General features: G+C 40.6%; 1 protein-coding gene across 1 annotated transcript in view; it reads right to left on the bottom strand.

Moving 5' to 3' along the window:
* The window catches only part of HMGA2 (high mobility group AT-hook 2), a gene marked incomplete at both ends in the record, with an annotated part of 105,713 nt that extends 89,016 nt beyond the window's left edge, over positions 1-16,697 (bottom strand). Inside the window, 3 exons of the mRNA XM_084205883.1 lie at positions 6,297-6,347; positions 13,783-13,869; positions 16,587-16,697. Coding sequence (XP_084062009.1) covers positions 6,297-6,347; positions 13,783-13,869; positions 16,587-16,697 — 249 coding nt within the window. The remainder of the gene's footprint in view (positions 1-6,296; positions 6,348-13,782; positions 13,870-16,586) is intronic.
* Between the last annotated feature and the right edge of the window lie 1,115 nt (positions 16,698-17,812).

Raw genomic sequence — 17,812 nt, 5'->3', positions numbered from 1 at the left:
ACAAGCATGTAAGATGATTTTATTCCTTTCCTAAAATGTTGAATTGAAAAGTAAAAAAAGCAAACAACCAAAAATTGGCAAAAGAGCATCATCTGTTATTCAGAGAAGAAAAGTTTAACAATCACTGCTTTTTTTCAAAATGTTCATGTTTTGAGAGATGATTTTTTTACAGATCATCTGAACTGGAAACTAAGTGTACAGGTATAAAGATTTTAAGGCTTTTCATTCATGTCCTCAATCCACTTCCTAGGTTTAGGAATTTTAAAGGAGAGGTCAATAGTTCTTTTTTCATAATTATAAAAGCCCCTTCAGGCTCTTTAGACCACTGAAACAATGAACACTCTCAGGTGAAAGAAGGTATTTTATATTACCAAGTTATAAAATAGTACCTATGACCTCCAGAAGGAAGCAAAGGTTGTTTGGAGATTAAAGTAACCGCAGCTTATGTAAATTTTCACTATGTGCTTCACATGAAGCAGTAACACCACAGATATAGCAGTCAAAAGTTGTAAAGACTCAAAACAACAGAAATTATGTTATTCTTCCAAGAACAAGAAACAGAATTTTTATCTGTGCTATCTTCTGTAATTACATAAATAGTAACCTTTTCATTCATCATCCAAGATACAAAATATAAATTTAATCTCAGCCATGTCTTGCTCCAAATTGACCGCTAGTACTTAATTTAAACAAACGCACGTTCTCTTAGCAGCAGAATCTCTAGCCTAGCTTAGAGATACACTGCTAAGCACCACATCAGACAGGGGAAAGTCTCACACTAACCTTTTGCTATCTAATAGCCAATTATATGTCTTATTTTATTGTCTAGGTTGTCTTCCACAGCAACAAAAGATTAATATCTCCAGCTGAGAATTCATCACTGCTATAACAAAGCCTTCTTTGGAGCAGGATGGACTATGATCTCAGAACATTCTTCTCTCTCTCTATCACCCAGTGAATAAGACTGCATGAATTTAAGCATCTCTTAGACCATGACTTCATATGAGACAATAAAGACTGCCTGGGTAAGAAGTAAGAAAAACAAGTCAAATGACTTCACATCACAGAGTATGTCACTATCAGGCAGAAACTTGACTTAGAAACTTGACTTAGGTGAGGAAAGGCTCGGTGTTCACATATTCACAGGATGTTTTGAGTTGAAAGGAACCCATAGGGATCATCAGGCCCAAGTCTTAAGTGAATGTCTGTATGGGCATGGAAGCCACAACCTCGGTGTTAATAACATCATGCTCTGACCAAAAAGGGGCAAGAAACAGCCTCAAAACATTGATAGGTCCTCTGAGGCAATGGGATTTTCTTGGTATGTATTTCTGCAAAATTAAGAACCTCATTTTCAAAATCTTAATGAGCATGAGGAGTCCTTGTCCTGACACAGGAACTGCTGGCATAGAAACATCTCACCAATTCCATGTTCAAGGTTTTGTACCTCAGCTATGTCAAAATTGAACTGGAAATAATCTGAAGAAAAAGTCATTATAAAAAAGCATTTTTGTAATATTTTTTAAAATGTGGTCTGGCGCTGCTTAAACTGGCATGCCATATAAAATGAAATGCTGTCCTCATTAAAAAAGTACTATAATCACCAATCATATAACCATCAAATGGTTTGGGTTGGAAGGGACCTGGAAGATCACCTAGTTCCAACACCTTGCCATGGTTTAAGACACCTTCCACTAGACCAGGTTGCTCAAAGCCCCATGACCTTAGCCTTGAGCACTCCAAGGGGTGGGACATTCACAATTTCTCTGAACAACTGTTCCAGCGTCTCACCACCCTCACAGCAAGCAATTCCCTCTTAACATCTAACTGAAACCACTCTCTTCCAATTTAAAGTCATTTCTCCTTGTCCTATCACTACAGGTCCTTGTAAAAAGTCTATCTCCATTTCTCTTGTAGCCCTCTCTGGTTACTGGGATGCTGCTCTATGGTCTGTCTGAAGCCTTCTCCAGGCTGAACAGCCAGCCCCTACCCTCTCAGCTTGTCTAGATGATCATGACTAGGATCAGATTAAAAATATGCTTAAGGAAATTAATTTCTTATTATCTCTTATCTCCTACCAAAATGAAATGTGCTCTCTATACTGTCTAGAAGAAACCAAAATTGCTGGAAGTTTTCTGAACAAGTCACAGTTCTTACTTAGGCTTAGGTGATGAGACGCACAAGCAGATGCTTCATGCGCATCCTGCATGTCCCTGCTCAGAAGGTCACCAACTATCTTCTGCTGGGACAATCATGCAAATTCTAGAATTGCATCTATCCATCTTTTAAAACACCTATATGGCATGGAATCAGCCATCTCTTCTCCCCACCAAAGTCCTGCTCAAGGCTGTAAAAAGCTCTGGACTGTTTCCCTGGAACAACTCTGCCACGCTATGCAGAGAGTCTGTGGTTCAAGTCAAAAAATTTCGCAATGCAAAAAAGTTCTACCTAAAGACTCAACAGAAACAATAGAAATAAAAAAGAAATACCCTTTTCAGCATCAACTTCAAAACTGGATTTCAGATTTCTCCATTAAACTGATGCCTGAGAGCACTAGAAGACTATGAAATTTCCAGGGCTTTCCAATGCAGTTCTTTGGAACAAGCAGCAAAACAATTGATTACTTAGTCCTCTGCTCTACTCATAAACCTTCAGTCCCTTCCTTTCAGTCAAATTATAGGCATACACAAATGAAATAAATAAAATAAAAAACCTTTGATAGATCTTTACAATAGGCTATGTGAAATCATGAGCAAAACAGTCTCTGAGTTCATGAGCAGCAGCATCAGGCCTCAATAGCAAACACGTGGCCCTGATGAAGTTAATGACAAACCTTTCACTGACTCCTGTGAATGTGAATTTGACTTTATGCCTGTGCTACATAAAATAATTCTGCTAATAAAAAACAGGTTGCTTCATAGGCTTTTTTTAAGCATCAAAGGCTATGTCTACAATATGGACCACAGGATGATGTTGAGAACCTGAAGACCAAACCACACACCTTTCAAGAGGTTTTTATTTCACTCTAGCCTAGTCCTGTGGCTTGAATGTCTCACAGACTGCACTTCTACAGCACATCTTCCAATCTGGTTTCATTTGAAAGGAGTCCAACCAATGATCTCTGGGACGGCTACACAACACATACAGTAAGTGGGGAAAATGAGGAGATGCATTCCCAAAGCACACTCCTGATTTGACCTGACACACCAATGCAGATGCATCCAAGGAGCTTAGAATAAGTCTGTGCAATAAACCCTTTAAAATTAAGGAGTACTGAGGCCCCATGAAGAGAGTTAATAGGTAATAGACTCACAGCCTCCAATGTGTTCACACAGGTGCAGCAACCTACAGTGGAGGTAGGTTTTACAGCAGTAAGCACTGTGTTTCTGATTTCAAATATGTTCATTTCCCACCTGCTTTACCTTGTTATCTTCAGACTTTCATTCAATTAGCCCTCCACATTTAGAAAGCTTTTCTGTGTAGCTGAATATTTATTTTCAGAAGATTTTGTTTAATCTTTACCGTCTATTCTATTGACAAGGGTCTTCTTTCTTTCCCTTGACAGCTTTGCAAAGTACACATTATTGTATTAAAAAGATCATCTGATGTCTCATATGCTTGTGATAAACAGGGCTTCTTGCCCTCTTCACTTGGGCTCTCCCTCCCCCTCTCAGTTTTATACTAGTCAAATAAGATTTACTTCTCTTCTAAAAAATAATATATAAATAAATACACTGTGAATCACAAACATTAAATACTTAATTTGAACCAGCAGAAAGACCAGCTACTGGAATTCTACAGTGGTCTGTTAGCTCGTATGTCTCTGCATGTGCATATTGAAGGAAACAGCAGAAATAATACTTTACAATTTGATGAACAACATATGACACAGAACCTCTAGACTCCCAAAAAAAAAAGGTTATAAACTTATGAAAATGTAGAATTCTGCCCTCTTCAAGAAAGAAACCCTACATGCTCCTTACTTGCACAGATACTAAACCATCATCAGTAAGACCTGACATATAAATAAATTGGATTAGGGAAGAATATCATCATTAAGGATTAAACTGAAACATGGGTGATAAAAAAGGACATTTTCTGACTACATGTTGGGAGGTCTAAACAAAAAGGATGCTTTTAGGCAGACTCCTCCCCTGATTTCAACTACAAGCTAGAAGGAGCCCCTGAACTTAAAGTTAAACTGGAAAGAGAAAAAAAAGAGAAAGAGGAAAATTCTTCAGAGTATGAGAATCAAACATGCCATTATCTCAACACAAGCTGCAGATTTGGAGAATTATCTCTAAAAATTACAAGAAGCAATCCTATCATAGGAATAACAAAGTAAAAAGACTACGCTTTCAACAGGCACAACAGCAAAGTAATACCAAGTTGCAAAATATGCATTAATTTAAAAAAAATGAGTGAAACTGTCAAAAGTATCGGTCTCATAATAAAGTAATGCATACAACCCATTTCAGTAATTTCCATTTCTTAAAATCAGATTCTTGACTTGACAAATAGCCCATTCCATACTGAATGTTCCATTGATACTGACTATTCTTTCTTCCCCATAAAAATACAAACAAAGTAGGGAAACATTCTAGTCTACAAACTGCCAGAAGTGCTGTATTAGCCCTTTTCACTGAAAATTCACCTTAATTTCTGACCATGAGTACTTGGAAGAGAAAACCTTTTTAACATGCCAGGCTGCTGCGTTTTCCCCTTTCCCCAAACTCTTCAACCATCCCTATTCACCTGTCACACATTCCTAACTCAGAGAGGATGGCTTGACTGTTATAAATTAATTACTCTCATAAACCAAGTATTTTTGCTGTTTCCCAGGGATTGCACCCAAGGTGAGGATCAAGCAAGCAACACTCAGTGTCCAGATATTCAAGGTTCAAGCCAGACGGGAGGAAGCAGACAGAAACCAATCCATGTTTTACTGCATCTGGCATTTGCCTTCCCCAAGCTGCTAATGAGAAGATCACCAGCATAGACACGTTTCAAAAAGCCACTTTTTTAATGTCAGTAAGCTTCCTCCTGTACCTGAAAAGTGCCTGACTTAAAAATTTCAGGTATAAACCACTCATCTAGTATGCAGTGGTCTGTTTTCTCCAAAGAAATATCCTGTGGAACATTCACTGGAAAATGCAATAGAACTAGTTCTTAAAGAGACTGCTAAAGCCAGCTTTCCTGCGTTTAGTGGCTAATACTCTGGGGAACCTCAGCTGTAGTTTTCAGTACCTTCTTGTGCAGTTTGAGCTTTTGCAAGCATATACTTTTACAACTCTTTTAACAGCTATGCAAAAGAACCGAACAAAATGGAGTGGGAAATGACAGGACTGACAAGAGGAAAGAGAATGTGGAGTGAAATAAGGGTTTGAAATTGAGATGGTGGAGGTGGATTTGAAACAGAAGTTTAAAGAAAAATGTTGAGCAGGGAAAGGGAACTGGAAAAGGGAAATCAGAAACGCTAACTTGTAAAGAAGCACACAGCCACACCTTTTTATCATCTCATATTCAATCCCATATTCCCAGTGACACCCCATATGAAAGCCCACACACAAAAACGTGCAGATGAGAAGTGCACCAGGCTCATTAGCTGTAAACATCAGTGAGAATACATTTCAAGTACCTAAGAATGAAATACTTCCATTGCTGAAGAATAAAAACACACTTCTGATAGACACTTCTAAAGACTAAATGGGGTCAGGAAACACAGAAACTTTTAATGAAATATATTACCAGTCACTACAAATATATGAGGCATGAAAATGACTGTGAGTGGAAAAACTAAGTTCTAAGTACAAGTGTCCTGCCGTTCATCTGTGCTCTGGATTTAAGGAAAATATGCATGTTTCCAGGCAATGTAGAACAAAAGCATTTTGGTTTTCAAACTTTATCTCGTTGCACCCTACATCTGAGTCTTATCACCCCTCTGATGTCCCATAGTGCCCCTTTATAACCTTTGTTACTCAATTACTGAACAAGTTATCTCATTGTTACTCTCTTTTGAAGGAAGAGTTGAGCCTCTTTTCATGCTGATAAGATAGGCATAAATATTCACTCGAAGCAAACATTCAATTGTAAAGTGTCTTAAGCAAACTACCAGAGTCTAAAGGTAGGAAGCAGTGATCAGCTTCTTTGCTCTCTTAACCCTTTAGTCAATCCACCAGAACAGAGTCACAGAAGATAGATGCTTTTCTTACAAATGAAATTACTGTTCTCTAAAGGAATGGACTTTATAACATGCTTTATAACACAGCAAATAAATCTGGAAATGAAATACCTACCCATTTTCTGGGCCGGCCTCTAGGTCGCTTTTCACCAGTGGCTTCTGCTTTCTGTAAAAGAAACACAACATATTTTATACCTCAGCATTACTTAACAGCCTCAGTAACTAGGAACTCCTTTCCTGTAACATTAGCTACCATCATACCTCTTGGGTGGCACCAGGCCCCCCAGCTAAGCTGTGTGTATTCTGGCAGAACGCGCGACTATGCTGCTTTTTCTGGCATTTCCTAGGCAGTGCCTCACCTGCACCCAAGGGTGTCCCCAGCCCCGACCCACGCTGGGTCAGGGGCATGGAGGAGAGTGCCCACACAGCCCCAGCTGCTCAGGGCCCTCTGCAGAGCCAGGGCTGCCCTGGCCAGCCATCCGACATGCAGGCTGACGGTGGGGACATAGCGCAACTGGGAAACCTGAGAATCTCCAAGAACATCAAATCTAGTCTTTCACATGCCACCAAAAAGTACTTGAAGATACCACATTAAAGTTTGATCAAAGCAGTTTACAGCAGCTACAATTCATTTTTTAGTCTCATAGCTGTCACTTCTAGGGTCTCTTCCACTTTGCTTCCTTAAACCTGGAAAGGGAAGGTGTGTTTTGGGCCATGAAAGGTTTACTTATAGTCTAAAGTTGTGCTGTTACCTGGAAAACTTCATGTGAAAAGTAGAGAAATAGTTCCCCAATAAGAACACAGACATGGTCATGGTGATACTCTGTCCTAATTAATTTCATGCGTGAACGTAATATTTTTGCAAACCCAGCAGTTGCTCAGGGAGCTCAGCTTAAAGGAAATATAGGTCTTTTTATAGGCTCTTCCACTAATTCCACTGTGTGACACTGTGAATACTACTACTAATAACAGTACTTATGTAGTACACTAAAAAACTTAAAGTGAAAATTCCAGGTTATTCTCTCTAACTAGGCTATGCTCATCCATACACTTCACCAGGTATTTAATCCTGCTCCACTCAGGATTTTGCCACCACCTGTAGTCAGGGCAGGATTTGCCAGATACAAGGTCCCCAAAGAAAAAGACTTCTAGTACACATGAATTGTGTTCCTTTGCTTTTTTTCCCCCCGGGTAACTGTGTGTATTTGATTTGCCCTTAGAAATCAACTGTGCCATTAAATAAATCACTTGCTGGTCAATCACTGTAACATATACTGTAACCCAATGCTGTGTAAATCGGATCTCTCTAAAAGAGAACCTGAGCTGAGGAACTAGTGGAGGAATCTTTACAAAAAAAGCTGCCCTGTGAGTTAAATGCAATTACTTTGAAATAAATACCTCACAATAAGAAAGCTGTGAAAAATAAAATTCACACTCCTGAAGGGCAAAATTATCACTCAGACTTGTTAAAAGAGTAAACTTGAGCTTTAATAGTTTTTACCGGTGTTACATGTAAGGTGAAACCCTCTTAAGAGAATACTTGTTAAAGTGCATTTACTATATCCTGTAGCTGTCTATTTCAGAGTTTTGTCTCCTTAAACGTTCAATTTCTTTATACCTTGTAACCTGAAGGATGCAAAAAGCCAGATATGGTTTAGTGTTGATAAGCTGTAGCTCCCTGCTTCTATGTTTACTTAATGAAACACAGGGCATAAATCTTAACAAGAAATATCAGTTATAATTGGTCTTAACAAATCAACACTTGACATGTTATCAGAGCACTAAGGCTATTTATTTTCTTGTGTGTTTTACTGCATCTGAAGAAAAGATCCTTTTTCAAAACCCTATTAAAAAAATAATTAACTTTTTGAATGCAAAACGACTCTGGTCTAATAATTTAAGTCCATACAAACCTGACACAAATTTTAGCTACAAATTATAATGAACATGAGAGATTTCTTTGAATAACTGATCTTTGCTTCCTGCCATAAACTGTCCCACAGGGTGGCTGCTTCCCATGCAGCTCAGCAGTGCTGAGCTCTACCACCACCAAAGGTCCATGTCAGAAGTGGCCAGTGTTCCTGCTGGCTAGTTTGGGTAATGGTTTGTCAAGTGCTTGGGGACCTTGCAGATTGAAAGGCACTATATTCCTGCAGTATATGACTTCCACCTCACGTTAGAAGAAAAACATTTCCATAGCTCTTATCAAAACCAAATCTTTCCCAGAGGTGAGCTGAGCAAACAGCCAGGCATGCAAAAGGTGATGTTTTGGTACAGAGAGATTCTGTAAGTAAACAGCAGGGTTTTCACAGATTAAACTGCAGAAAATGAATGACAAGAACCTCCAAAGTGGAAGTTTTAATCTCCTTTTCAAGAGAAGATAAAAGACAAAACACTTTGAGAACAAACGAAAGGAGCAGTAGCAGCACAGTGATAATGATAAATACACGAAGTTCAGGAAAATATTCCACCTCTTTTTGCAGCCTGCATTTTGCTAAAATTTTAGCAAATTGCTGTACTTTCTCCAACAGCTTAAGACTTTCTTTTAACTGAAGCATTGAAGAAATGTTGCACTGTGTCTAAGACAGGTAATACATCGGTTCTCCATGAAAGCACTAATACATTGCCTTTCCTCTTGAACAGGTTTTTGCACCATCAGAAACACTCCAGTCTGTTGGGTCTTGGCTTTAATTGAAGTGTTGCCTCTGAAGTTAGGGGAAAATCCTGACAGAGCTCCAGGCCACCCAGAGGTGGTGTTTGGTCAGGGGGTTTTCAACATTTGGTGACACTCTGCTATGAGGCATGACCTTGCTTTTTACAGCTAAAACATGAAATCACCAAAGCTTAAACAAGGGTCAGGTATGTTATCAAACACAAAGTGTATTTCATTAAAAATACAAAATTTCTTATAAACAATAATATGAACACACCATTTTTGCAATGTCATGTTTGAGGAAAAGAACTAAACTTACTCATTTAAAAGCATGATCTATATGGAAAGTGTTTTTTATTTATAACATGTGAGAAAGATAATTCAGTCACTGCTACCTGGAAGTGAGCTAACAGTCCCCAGGAAATTTGCAATCTGCTCAAGCCCTGTACCATAGGGCCATCAAACCCTGCTTCCAAACAGCTTCTCTCAGCAACTCTAGGACTTGACTGGCCGTGATCTCTGCCTCCTTATTGCAAAATTGTGCTGTACCCCACCAGAAACCAAGGCTGTACTACTGAAAGCAATTAACAAGACAAGACAAATATAAATAATTGAATGGCTATAAAGTGCTCTTTGGGCATCTATGTATTGTCAAGGAAGACCTTAAATGCAACAGAATCCAAATCTGAAGAATTCTATCTACTTTGCAAAATGATCTGCTGGAGATCTCAAATAAAATGTGTCAGAGCTGTAAGTCAGGTAAAATAAGTGGTAGTTCTCAGGAGGAAGATCACTGTTGTCAAACAGAGTCAAAAGACCTAGCCCAGAAATGCGTCCCTCTCAGAAAAACCACATAGTTGCTTAGTCAAAAAATACTCCTAAAAAAACCTTAGGCATTGACTAAGTACAAAAACATCACACTTTCCAGGTCCTGTTTTATCCATTTTAATGCTAAACAAAAATCAGTCTTCTGCTTTTCCCATCTTGGTCACAACATTTGATTTTGAAGTCTCTTATTTTTTCAATGCAATAACTGTGCTACAACCACTTAATAAATTTGATCTTGTTTTCCCTTTAAGCTTGTAATGACTGGTGTTGATGAAAATGAATGAAGCATGGCGAAGCCAACTAGATTTTCATGACCCAATTCAGGGCAGAGTCCTGATCACATGCATTTTTCTGGTTTGTTTTTTTTTTTCTTTTACCTTTGGACTGTTTAACCCAGGAGCATGCCTTTCTACATACCAACCTGGCATGTAAGGTAGAGACAACAGCAAGTGTAGTCACACACAGGATCCCAAGCTCTACTTTTCAGAGGATGATGCATCAAGCTCTGTAGGCATTTTCAGTGAACCTCACTACACCAATAACTACAACATATTTTTGCTGAAGGAAAATTTTACTAAAGAATTTTTACCATTGTATATTCCCGTGACATCCCTTGATAATTCCTTTAATGACAATCATATAGTAGTTACTACTCTTTTTTCTAATGTCACAAACGTGTTTCCTGCTCCCAAACAGGAAAGTATTTATGCCTACATGGTATTTTTGTCAAGCCAAACTATAGGAACTATTAAAAAAAAAAAAAAAAAAGGAAATGTGATGGGCTGGGAACAGAGCTCACCAAACAAATAAAATCAACCACAAAACACCCAGGAAATTAAAAGGAAGATTCCCCACTATGATCTTCCTGAAAAAACAGTTGTGCTTCAGGGAGGAAAAAACCCAAAACCAAATTCACATTTTGCTATTTTTCTAAAAAAATATTTTAAATGAATGACAGAATAACTTGTTTAAAGATGCAGACTGCATAATAACAACCTAATTGTGGGGACTCAAGTGCAAGATGATCAGGAGTTTTTTGTCTCTACCTTTTCTTATCTGTCTGGTAACACATTGTGTTCCTCCTGTTTGTGAAAATTAAACAATGGAGAAATAGTTTGGTCTTCCATAAAACACAATTTATTTCTTGTGTCTAGTTTATAAAAACTAAGGCATGTGTGATATGCAAGGCTTCAAGAAAAAAATAAAGCATATTACCCAAAATTAGAGTAATTGCCACATTATTAGCTGTTCAGTTAGTTTTGCAACATTTTGTATGCATTGTCAAGTTTCACATTGCTAATTTCCTAACAAGCACAGTTTGTTTTCAGATGCCCCAAGGCCAGTTTACTGAGACCAAACACAAGCTCTTAAAGCTAAAAAAAAAAAAAAAAACCAAAAATTTTAAAAATCCTGTGAACCAAAAAATTTTAAATATACAACACAACCACAATTCCAGGGAAAATTGTCCATCAAGTGATTTAAGGGTATTTCCTTTTTGAAGTATAACAAAACAAAGCCCCAGTTCTGGAGTATTTTTAACTCACTGCCAGTTTGTGCAATACATTTTTAATTGTGATGTGTAATGCTTTGCAAGAGAACACCCAATCAATTAATCATGAGTGCCTTCTCATGGCTGCTCGGTGGGTTCTCCTGGTCGCCGTTTATCTAACACGTTGTGAACACTCTGGAGCATTTCAATGAGCTCCCTTTGAAACACACAGGGCACGCACTATTCTTCAGGAATTCCAGCCCATTCCAGCTGGGTGTATAGTGCCCAGGTTCACATGTGGAGGGGCTTAAGCTAAGATACCCAGGGCTCTCTCTGGGAGTTGAGACAGGCTGGAGCAAGTCTTAATGAATGCATGTATGCATATGTATGTGTAAATATGTGCACCACAAAACTGAACGTATAGTTCACTCCTTTTAGAGTTGAAACCCTCACCACCAAATGAAGCTTTCTTACAGTGCCAAAACATTCCCATCCACATAAGAGTTAGAAAAAATACTGGAAATAATATTACATTAAAAGATACTTTGAGATACCTGGTGAAAAGCTGAACTATTTTAGAGAGGGCTAATTATCAATTTGGAAAAAGGGCTAAAATATTTATTTGAAATGTGATACTAGTCTTGTTCTGCTAGTGAGGCCTTATAAGTGTTTTATGTTTTAGAGGATTTATCAAACACTTACATATTTATCTATAAACCTAGAAACAAGTAAGACTTGTAATTACATACCCCTCAAAGGGTTTTTTTCTATTCAAAAAAAAGACACGTGGTCTTTGGTCAATTTTTTACATTAGCAACACCCAAAAGCTTTAATTAGAACAGCAACTTGAAGCATTCTGAAAATCAAAATGCAACAATTAAATTACTCAGTTGGTAAATTAGACTGGGAAAGCTTAACTTTGTACCAGAATCATCTGGAAAACTCTTGATTTGATAAACCTACACGTATATGAATGTTTTAAAATTATTTTCCATTTATACTCATTTCCAAATCACTTATGTAAATGAAATATTGGCAATACTCCTTTCAGAGGCATCTTTTAAAAACATTTCTACAAATTACTTAAAATTATCTTACTACAAATGTTTTCCTAGGAAAGCCAACACTCCTAGGAGTAATATTTAAAATACTAAAGCTCACATTTGGATTTGCTAGACTAATAAAAAACTTCTCCCTCTCTTTTGAAGAGTGACATATAAATTATTTTAACATGAATCTGAGGAATGCTTTTACTGTATAAAGAAAAAAAAAATCAACATTTTAAGCACATTACCTTGCAGAATGGCTTTGAAAGATTTTTAATACTAAACCTGCAAAGCATTTTTTACTAATTCATGGATTTCTTGACAGAACATGCTGCTTTTTTTCCAGCCCATAAAGTGAAAAAAAAAATAAAACCAACTAATTTTTGAATTTAAAGACAGTTTGGAAAAGTACCTCAAACAAATGTTGAAAACACTTTAAACAAAGCAGACATGAAACCATAGTCACCTTTTAATGATTTAATATTTATCAGTAGTTGCTATAGTAATTTATAACACTGAAAACTATCAAACTTAATATGGTCAGTACCATAGGCATACTGAAAAATGAACCATAATTAGATGAGGACACAAATACCTTCCACACGTTTTGTCACGCACCTCCTTAAAAGATACTGATACACTTTAGCACTGCAGTTCACTTCCAGATTTTGTAAGCTTTAGTGATTTAGTACCTCTAAACTAGTGCTAACTGCTCTACAACCAGCAACTTAAACAAATCTCCCATATTTGTTTTCAAGCCCATACACAACAATTTGCCTTCACTAAAATATTTCCTACAGAAGGGTATGCAGGATTTACCTTGACAACACAGCTTTTCAATGGGGTGCTTTCCCCAATTCAAATAAAATTCAGTCAAATTTTCATGTTGTATTTGTGATGTAAAGTCCATGCACTAAATGCAGTGACTTCAGGGAGCTTCTCCTGTGGCTGAAGGCAATCAGAAGCACCAGAATTAAGTCTGATCCCATCACCAAGCAGAAACAATGGTTCAGAAGACTAAAAGCACTTCCAGTAAAAGTCTCTTTGAAACTGATTACTAAGCAAGATATAACAGGCTTTTACTGTAACTGGAAGTTTACTTTACCATCACATTTTAAAGCTGTAAATTTCAATATATGCACTTATTTCCATCAACACATAATTAGATTTACTCCTAATTAACTTATGTTTGACAAAGCACTTAGCTTTAATATACAGATTTGGTCTGTAGTAGTAACAACTGTTAAATGGGCAAGAAATTAATCTCCTCTTACAAAAATCTAAAAGAAGAAAATAATATCCTTAACATTGACTTCCTTACTAGATACAGAACATCTCATGGTTTCTTATGAAATACATTGTTATTTCACTAATCTGTAGAGTACTAAAAAAGATGCCCTTATAGGTTCTGCACTTAGGGTCTTGATGTTAATTCTAATTTTAAAAATGTGAAATTCATGCTTTATGTAGCTTCCATTATTAAAAGAGTTCCAATCCCACACTTCACAGCCTAAATTACTGGATTTTTTGCTACCAGCTGATAAAAAAAACAGCATTAGCAATTTTTTCTCTTTAATAATCTCACCTTCTGAGCTGCTTTAGAGGGACTCTTGTTTTTGCTTCCTTTGGGTCTTCCTCTTGGTCTTTTAGGAGATGGTTCACCAGTTGGTTCCTAAATACAGGAAAACAAGCTTTTGTGGCAAGAGGCTACAACTAACCCAGATGTTCTAAAGGATAAACTAAACTGAGAAGTTGCTTGAAACATAGGAATTAACAGTGCCATTAAATAACATAATATAAATAATGCAACATAAAAAATTTAGCAACTCCAGGTAGAGGAAAAAATATATTTTGCACAATAAATGAGTTTAACTTCTCTTGCAATTGCATAGAAAACTTGGGAAAGTGTGAATATTCTAACACGTAAGTTATAGCAGGAAACACATTTTTTAAAGATGGCTATGATTTCCCTCATATAAGAGCAGTTATTTAAAAAATAACACAGTTACCCATCTAATTTCAATTGCATTGCATTACAGCAAGATGCAATTATTACATGTAGTTTCTAGCACAAGTTTTTTGGGGAAAAAAAAGTTAACTACCAGAATATTGTAAAGTAAGATGAGACTACTTCTCTCTCAAGGGGGCAAATTTTTTTTGTTGTTCTGCAGTCGGCATTATATTCACACCTATTCTAAAGAAAATTGATTCGTGTTAACATGCAAATTAAAACATTTCTTCAAATAGAACACTTGTAAGCCAAAAAAACTCCACCAAAGAAAAATCTGAAACAAAACCCCAATTCTAAAATGAGTCAACACTGATTATTTTAGCTATTTTCTTAACTAGTTCCTTTGCCTGCCAGTAAATAACCAGTCCTTAAAAATGCATATGAATTACTAAGAATTCAGATTCCAAATATTTATTCAGTGAATCATAAACACTATAAAACTCTTCTAGTCTTGAATATTATACATTTCATTCATATTACAGGATGCAGTAGAACTAATTAAGTGCAGTTTGTTAACTTAAACCAGTTTAAAGCCCTTCAGCTTTCATAATTCCCGGGTATGTTAAGGGGAGGCTGGCGAGGGGACTCCCCAAGTGCTGCAGCTCAGTGGCGAGCCCCGCAGGCACTGCACATCTGGGCTGAGCACGTTGAAGAAGACGCGTTTTTCTTTCACTTCCACACGCTCAAATGCTACAGGAGAAAAAAAAATAGGGAAAAAAAATAGAATATAGAAAAAGAAAATAGAAAATAGAAAAAGAAGGAAAAAGAAAATGAAGAAGAGAAAAAAAGTAAAAGAAGCCCGGGCACAAGCCAGCAGGGTCGGTGGGCGCTGGCTGCCGGGGCTGGTCGAGGGCAATCAGGGGGTGAAGCAGATGGGGTACAGAGCCCGCCGTGACCGGAGCGATGAGTGAGTGTCACCAGGGGCAGAGCGAGGTAACGGGGGGCTCTGCTTTTATGGCTTCCCAAAAAAAGTACTTTCTGTGAAATTTACAGGACCATATCGGGGCGGGGGAGGGGAAGGAAGCAAAGCAGCCGGGTTTCCCCCGGCTCGGGGCTCTGCTGCTCAGCTCTCTCCATGTTTCGAGCCCCTCGAAGGCTCTCGTGGCAGTGGGGCTGATGCCAAATGAATGGGAAGTAAACACGTTTAAAGCCCGCGGACGCTCGCTTTAAAATGAGCTCCACGGACAGCCCTGCTTCTCAATCGTGACTTCCGAGGGAGGCAGGGAAAAGGCTGCGGGCGGCTCCGCGCTGCCCCCGCCGAGCTGCGGGATTAATTGGTTGCATCCGCAGGCAAAATCCTCCTTCGGCGGCGCCGGCGGAGGGGCTGCAGAGCGCGGGGGCTCCCCCCGGGCCCCTCGCCCGGCGGTAGGGGCTGAGCGCGGCTGGGCAGCTCCAGGCGATGCGACAATGGCACTTCGGGAAAGGAAGGGAAGGGGGGTGGGGGTGGGAATACCACACGGATCTAGCAACCTTAGCGCGAATTCAGATCTTGCAAGTCAAAAAGGGGCGCCCCTTTCGGGGCCCAGGTGGAGGCTGTGGGTGTGGGTGGAAAGGAGCACAGGGCTACGCTCCCCGCGTCCAGATACGGCAGCGTTCCCATCGCTTCGACCTGCCTCGGGAAAGCGCCGGAGCAAAGGCAAAAGGTGTTGCAAATACAGGGCAAGCCCCCTCCGGCTACCTCCCCCACCTCCATCGGCAACGGGGGCACCTCTCTCCATACGATGAGGGGGGCGAGGGGAGGAGGTGGGGAAGGGGGGGAATCCGGGGGTGGTGGGGGGAGGAAAAAGGCGAAATAAAAAAAAACCTATGCGACTTTCTAGTCACCCTCCTCTCCCCCAGCCCCAGCATCTAGGGGCAGTTCAGGGGCTGGGCTGGTCAAGATCGGAGGCGGCAGCAGCGCCCGGTGGGACCCGACACATGCACGCACACACACACACACACGCGCACACAGATTGAGATATAGCGAGGGCTCAGAGAGGAGGGAGACAGGAGAGCCCCGTTCCCTGCTCCTCGCTTTCGCAATTTCAAAATCAGCTCGAAATGACCCAGCGAGCGCTGGTTGGTCGGAGCCGCGCTGCTCCATGTTCCCCATTTACATTGAAAAGCCCCAGCTCGCTCCCTGCACAATAGTGAAAGTCCCGAGGCGGCTCCGCGGTTCAGCCACGGGCAGGCAGCGCCCCGTCGCTCCGGGCTCCGGGGTTCCCCCGCCGGGGCGCCCGACGGAGCCCCTCGCTAAGCCTCTGCACCACCTCGCCGGGAAGCAGCGCACAACAAAGCCCCCCCCGCCCCGTCGCCAGGACTCCTTGCAGCACAATACGTACATGTACATGCCTATAACACTATAGATCTGCGGCTCTACGTATCTATACGATACTGACTTGTGGTTGTTTCCTGGGTCTGCCTCGTCCTCTCTTCTGAGGCTCTGCGGTTGCAGGTTGCTCCTGGGCAGCAGTGGAAGGCTGACCGGGTCCCTCACCTTGTGCACTCATCGTGACTTCTGCTGCTCAGCCTGAAACCAGTCTCTCCAAAGCACCTTGAAGGGGGGGAATCAAAACGAGCTCTTGCTGCTTTTGCTGCTCGCTGCCACCACCACACCGGACGTCCTGGTGCTGCCAAAAAGGAGAAGAGAAGGGGAGGAGGAGGAGGAGGAGGTGATGGTGGTAGTGGTGTTGGTGGTGGTGGAAGAGGAGGGGGAATGAATCTCTCTTACAATTTAGGAATGGTTAGTAACATGAAGCAATTCAAAAGAGGAGAGGTTTAAAAAAAAAAAAAAAAGGAAAGGAAAGGCAGAGTAAATTGCAGCCCTGGAAGTGCAAGGAGAGAGGGAAATAGTCCGAGGGTAGTCGGCAGCAAACCAAGAAGAGGAAAAAAAGTCCTACAAATTGAAAGCAAGTGGTGGCTATCGCGCTTAGATCGGATCAGGACAAATTAAGATAAGACACACTGAAAATGGACTGAGAACACTGCACAATCTTGCCAGAAGCATGCACCCTGGGAAGACGGGGATTTCGGCAGCAGCGGGAGCAGCGCGCAAAAGGAGCGATCATTTAAAAATAATAATAATAAAACTATTTGGGAGATTGGGAGGGAAAAAAAAGGGGGGGGCGGTCCTGGGTTCGTGTCTGTGATGCGAGCTCCTGGGACTGGAAATATTATTATGCGAGTCCTGCCCACGGACTAAACTAGGATGAGGGTTAAAGGAGAGAAAAAAACCCCCAAAACCAACAACAAAAACGAAGGAAAAGAAAAGAAAAGCCACCTTTACCCGTGGGTGGAAAAACCAGGAGGGGGCTGTAGGGGAAAAAAAAAAAAAAGAGAGAGAGAGAGAGAGGAGGAGGCAGAGCGAAAACGCGGCGATGGGGGGCTGGCGGTCGGCCAGATAAAACACGAGCAGCACGGCAGCCGGGGCAGCGGCGGCGGAGCGCGCCGCCGCCTCACGTGTCCTGCACCGGCCCGGCCGCGCCGCCACACGGCTTTAAAGGGCCAGGCCGGGCCCGCCGCTCGCCGCCCCGCACGCGCCCGCGGCCACCGCGCGGGGCTGCGCGGCCGCTGCACGTGCGCGCCCCGCCGAACAAAGGCGGCCGGGCCGGGGCCGCCCCGGGAC

Source organism: Fringilla coelebs (assembly GCF_963513975.1).
Source record: "Fringilla coelebs genome assembly, chromosome: 5".
Classification (NCBI taxonomy): domain Eukaryota; kingdom Metazoa; phylum Chordata; class Aves; order Passeriformes; family Fringillidae; genus Fringilla; species Fringilla coelebs.
Note: the sequence above shows the minus strand (reverse complement) of the source record. Positions and strands in the feature narration are given on the sequence as shown.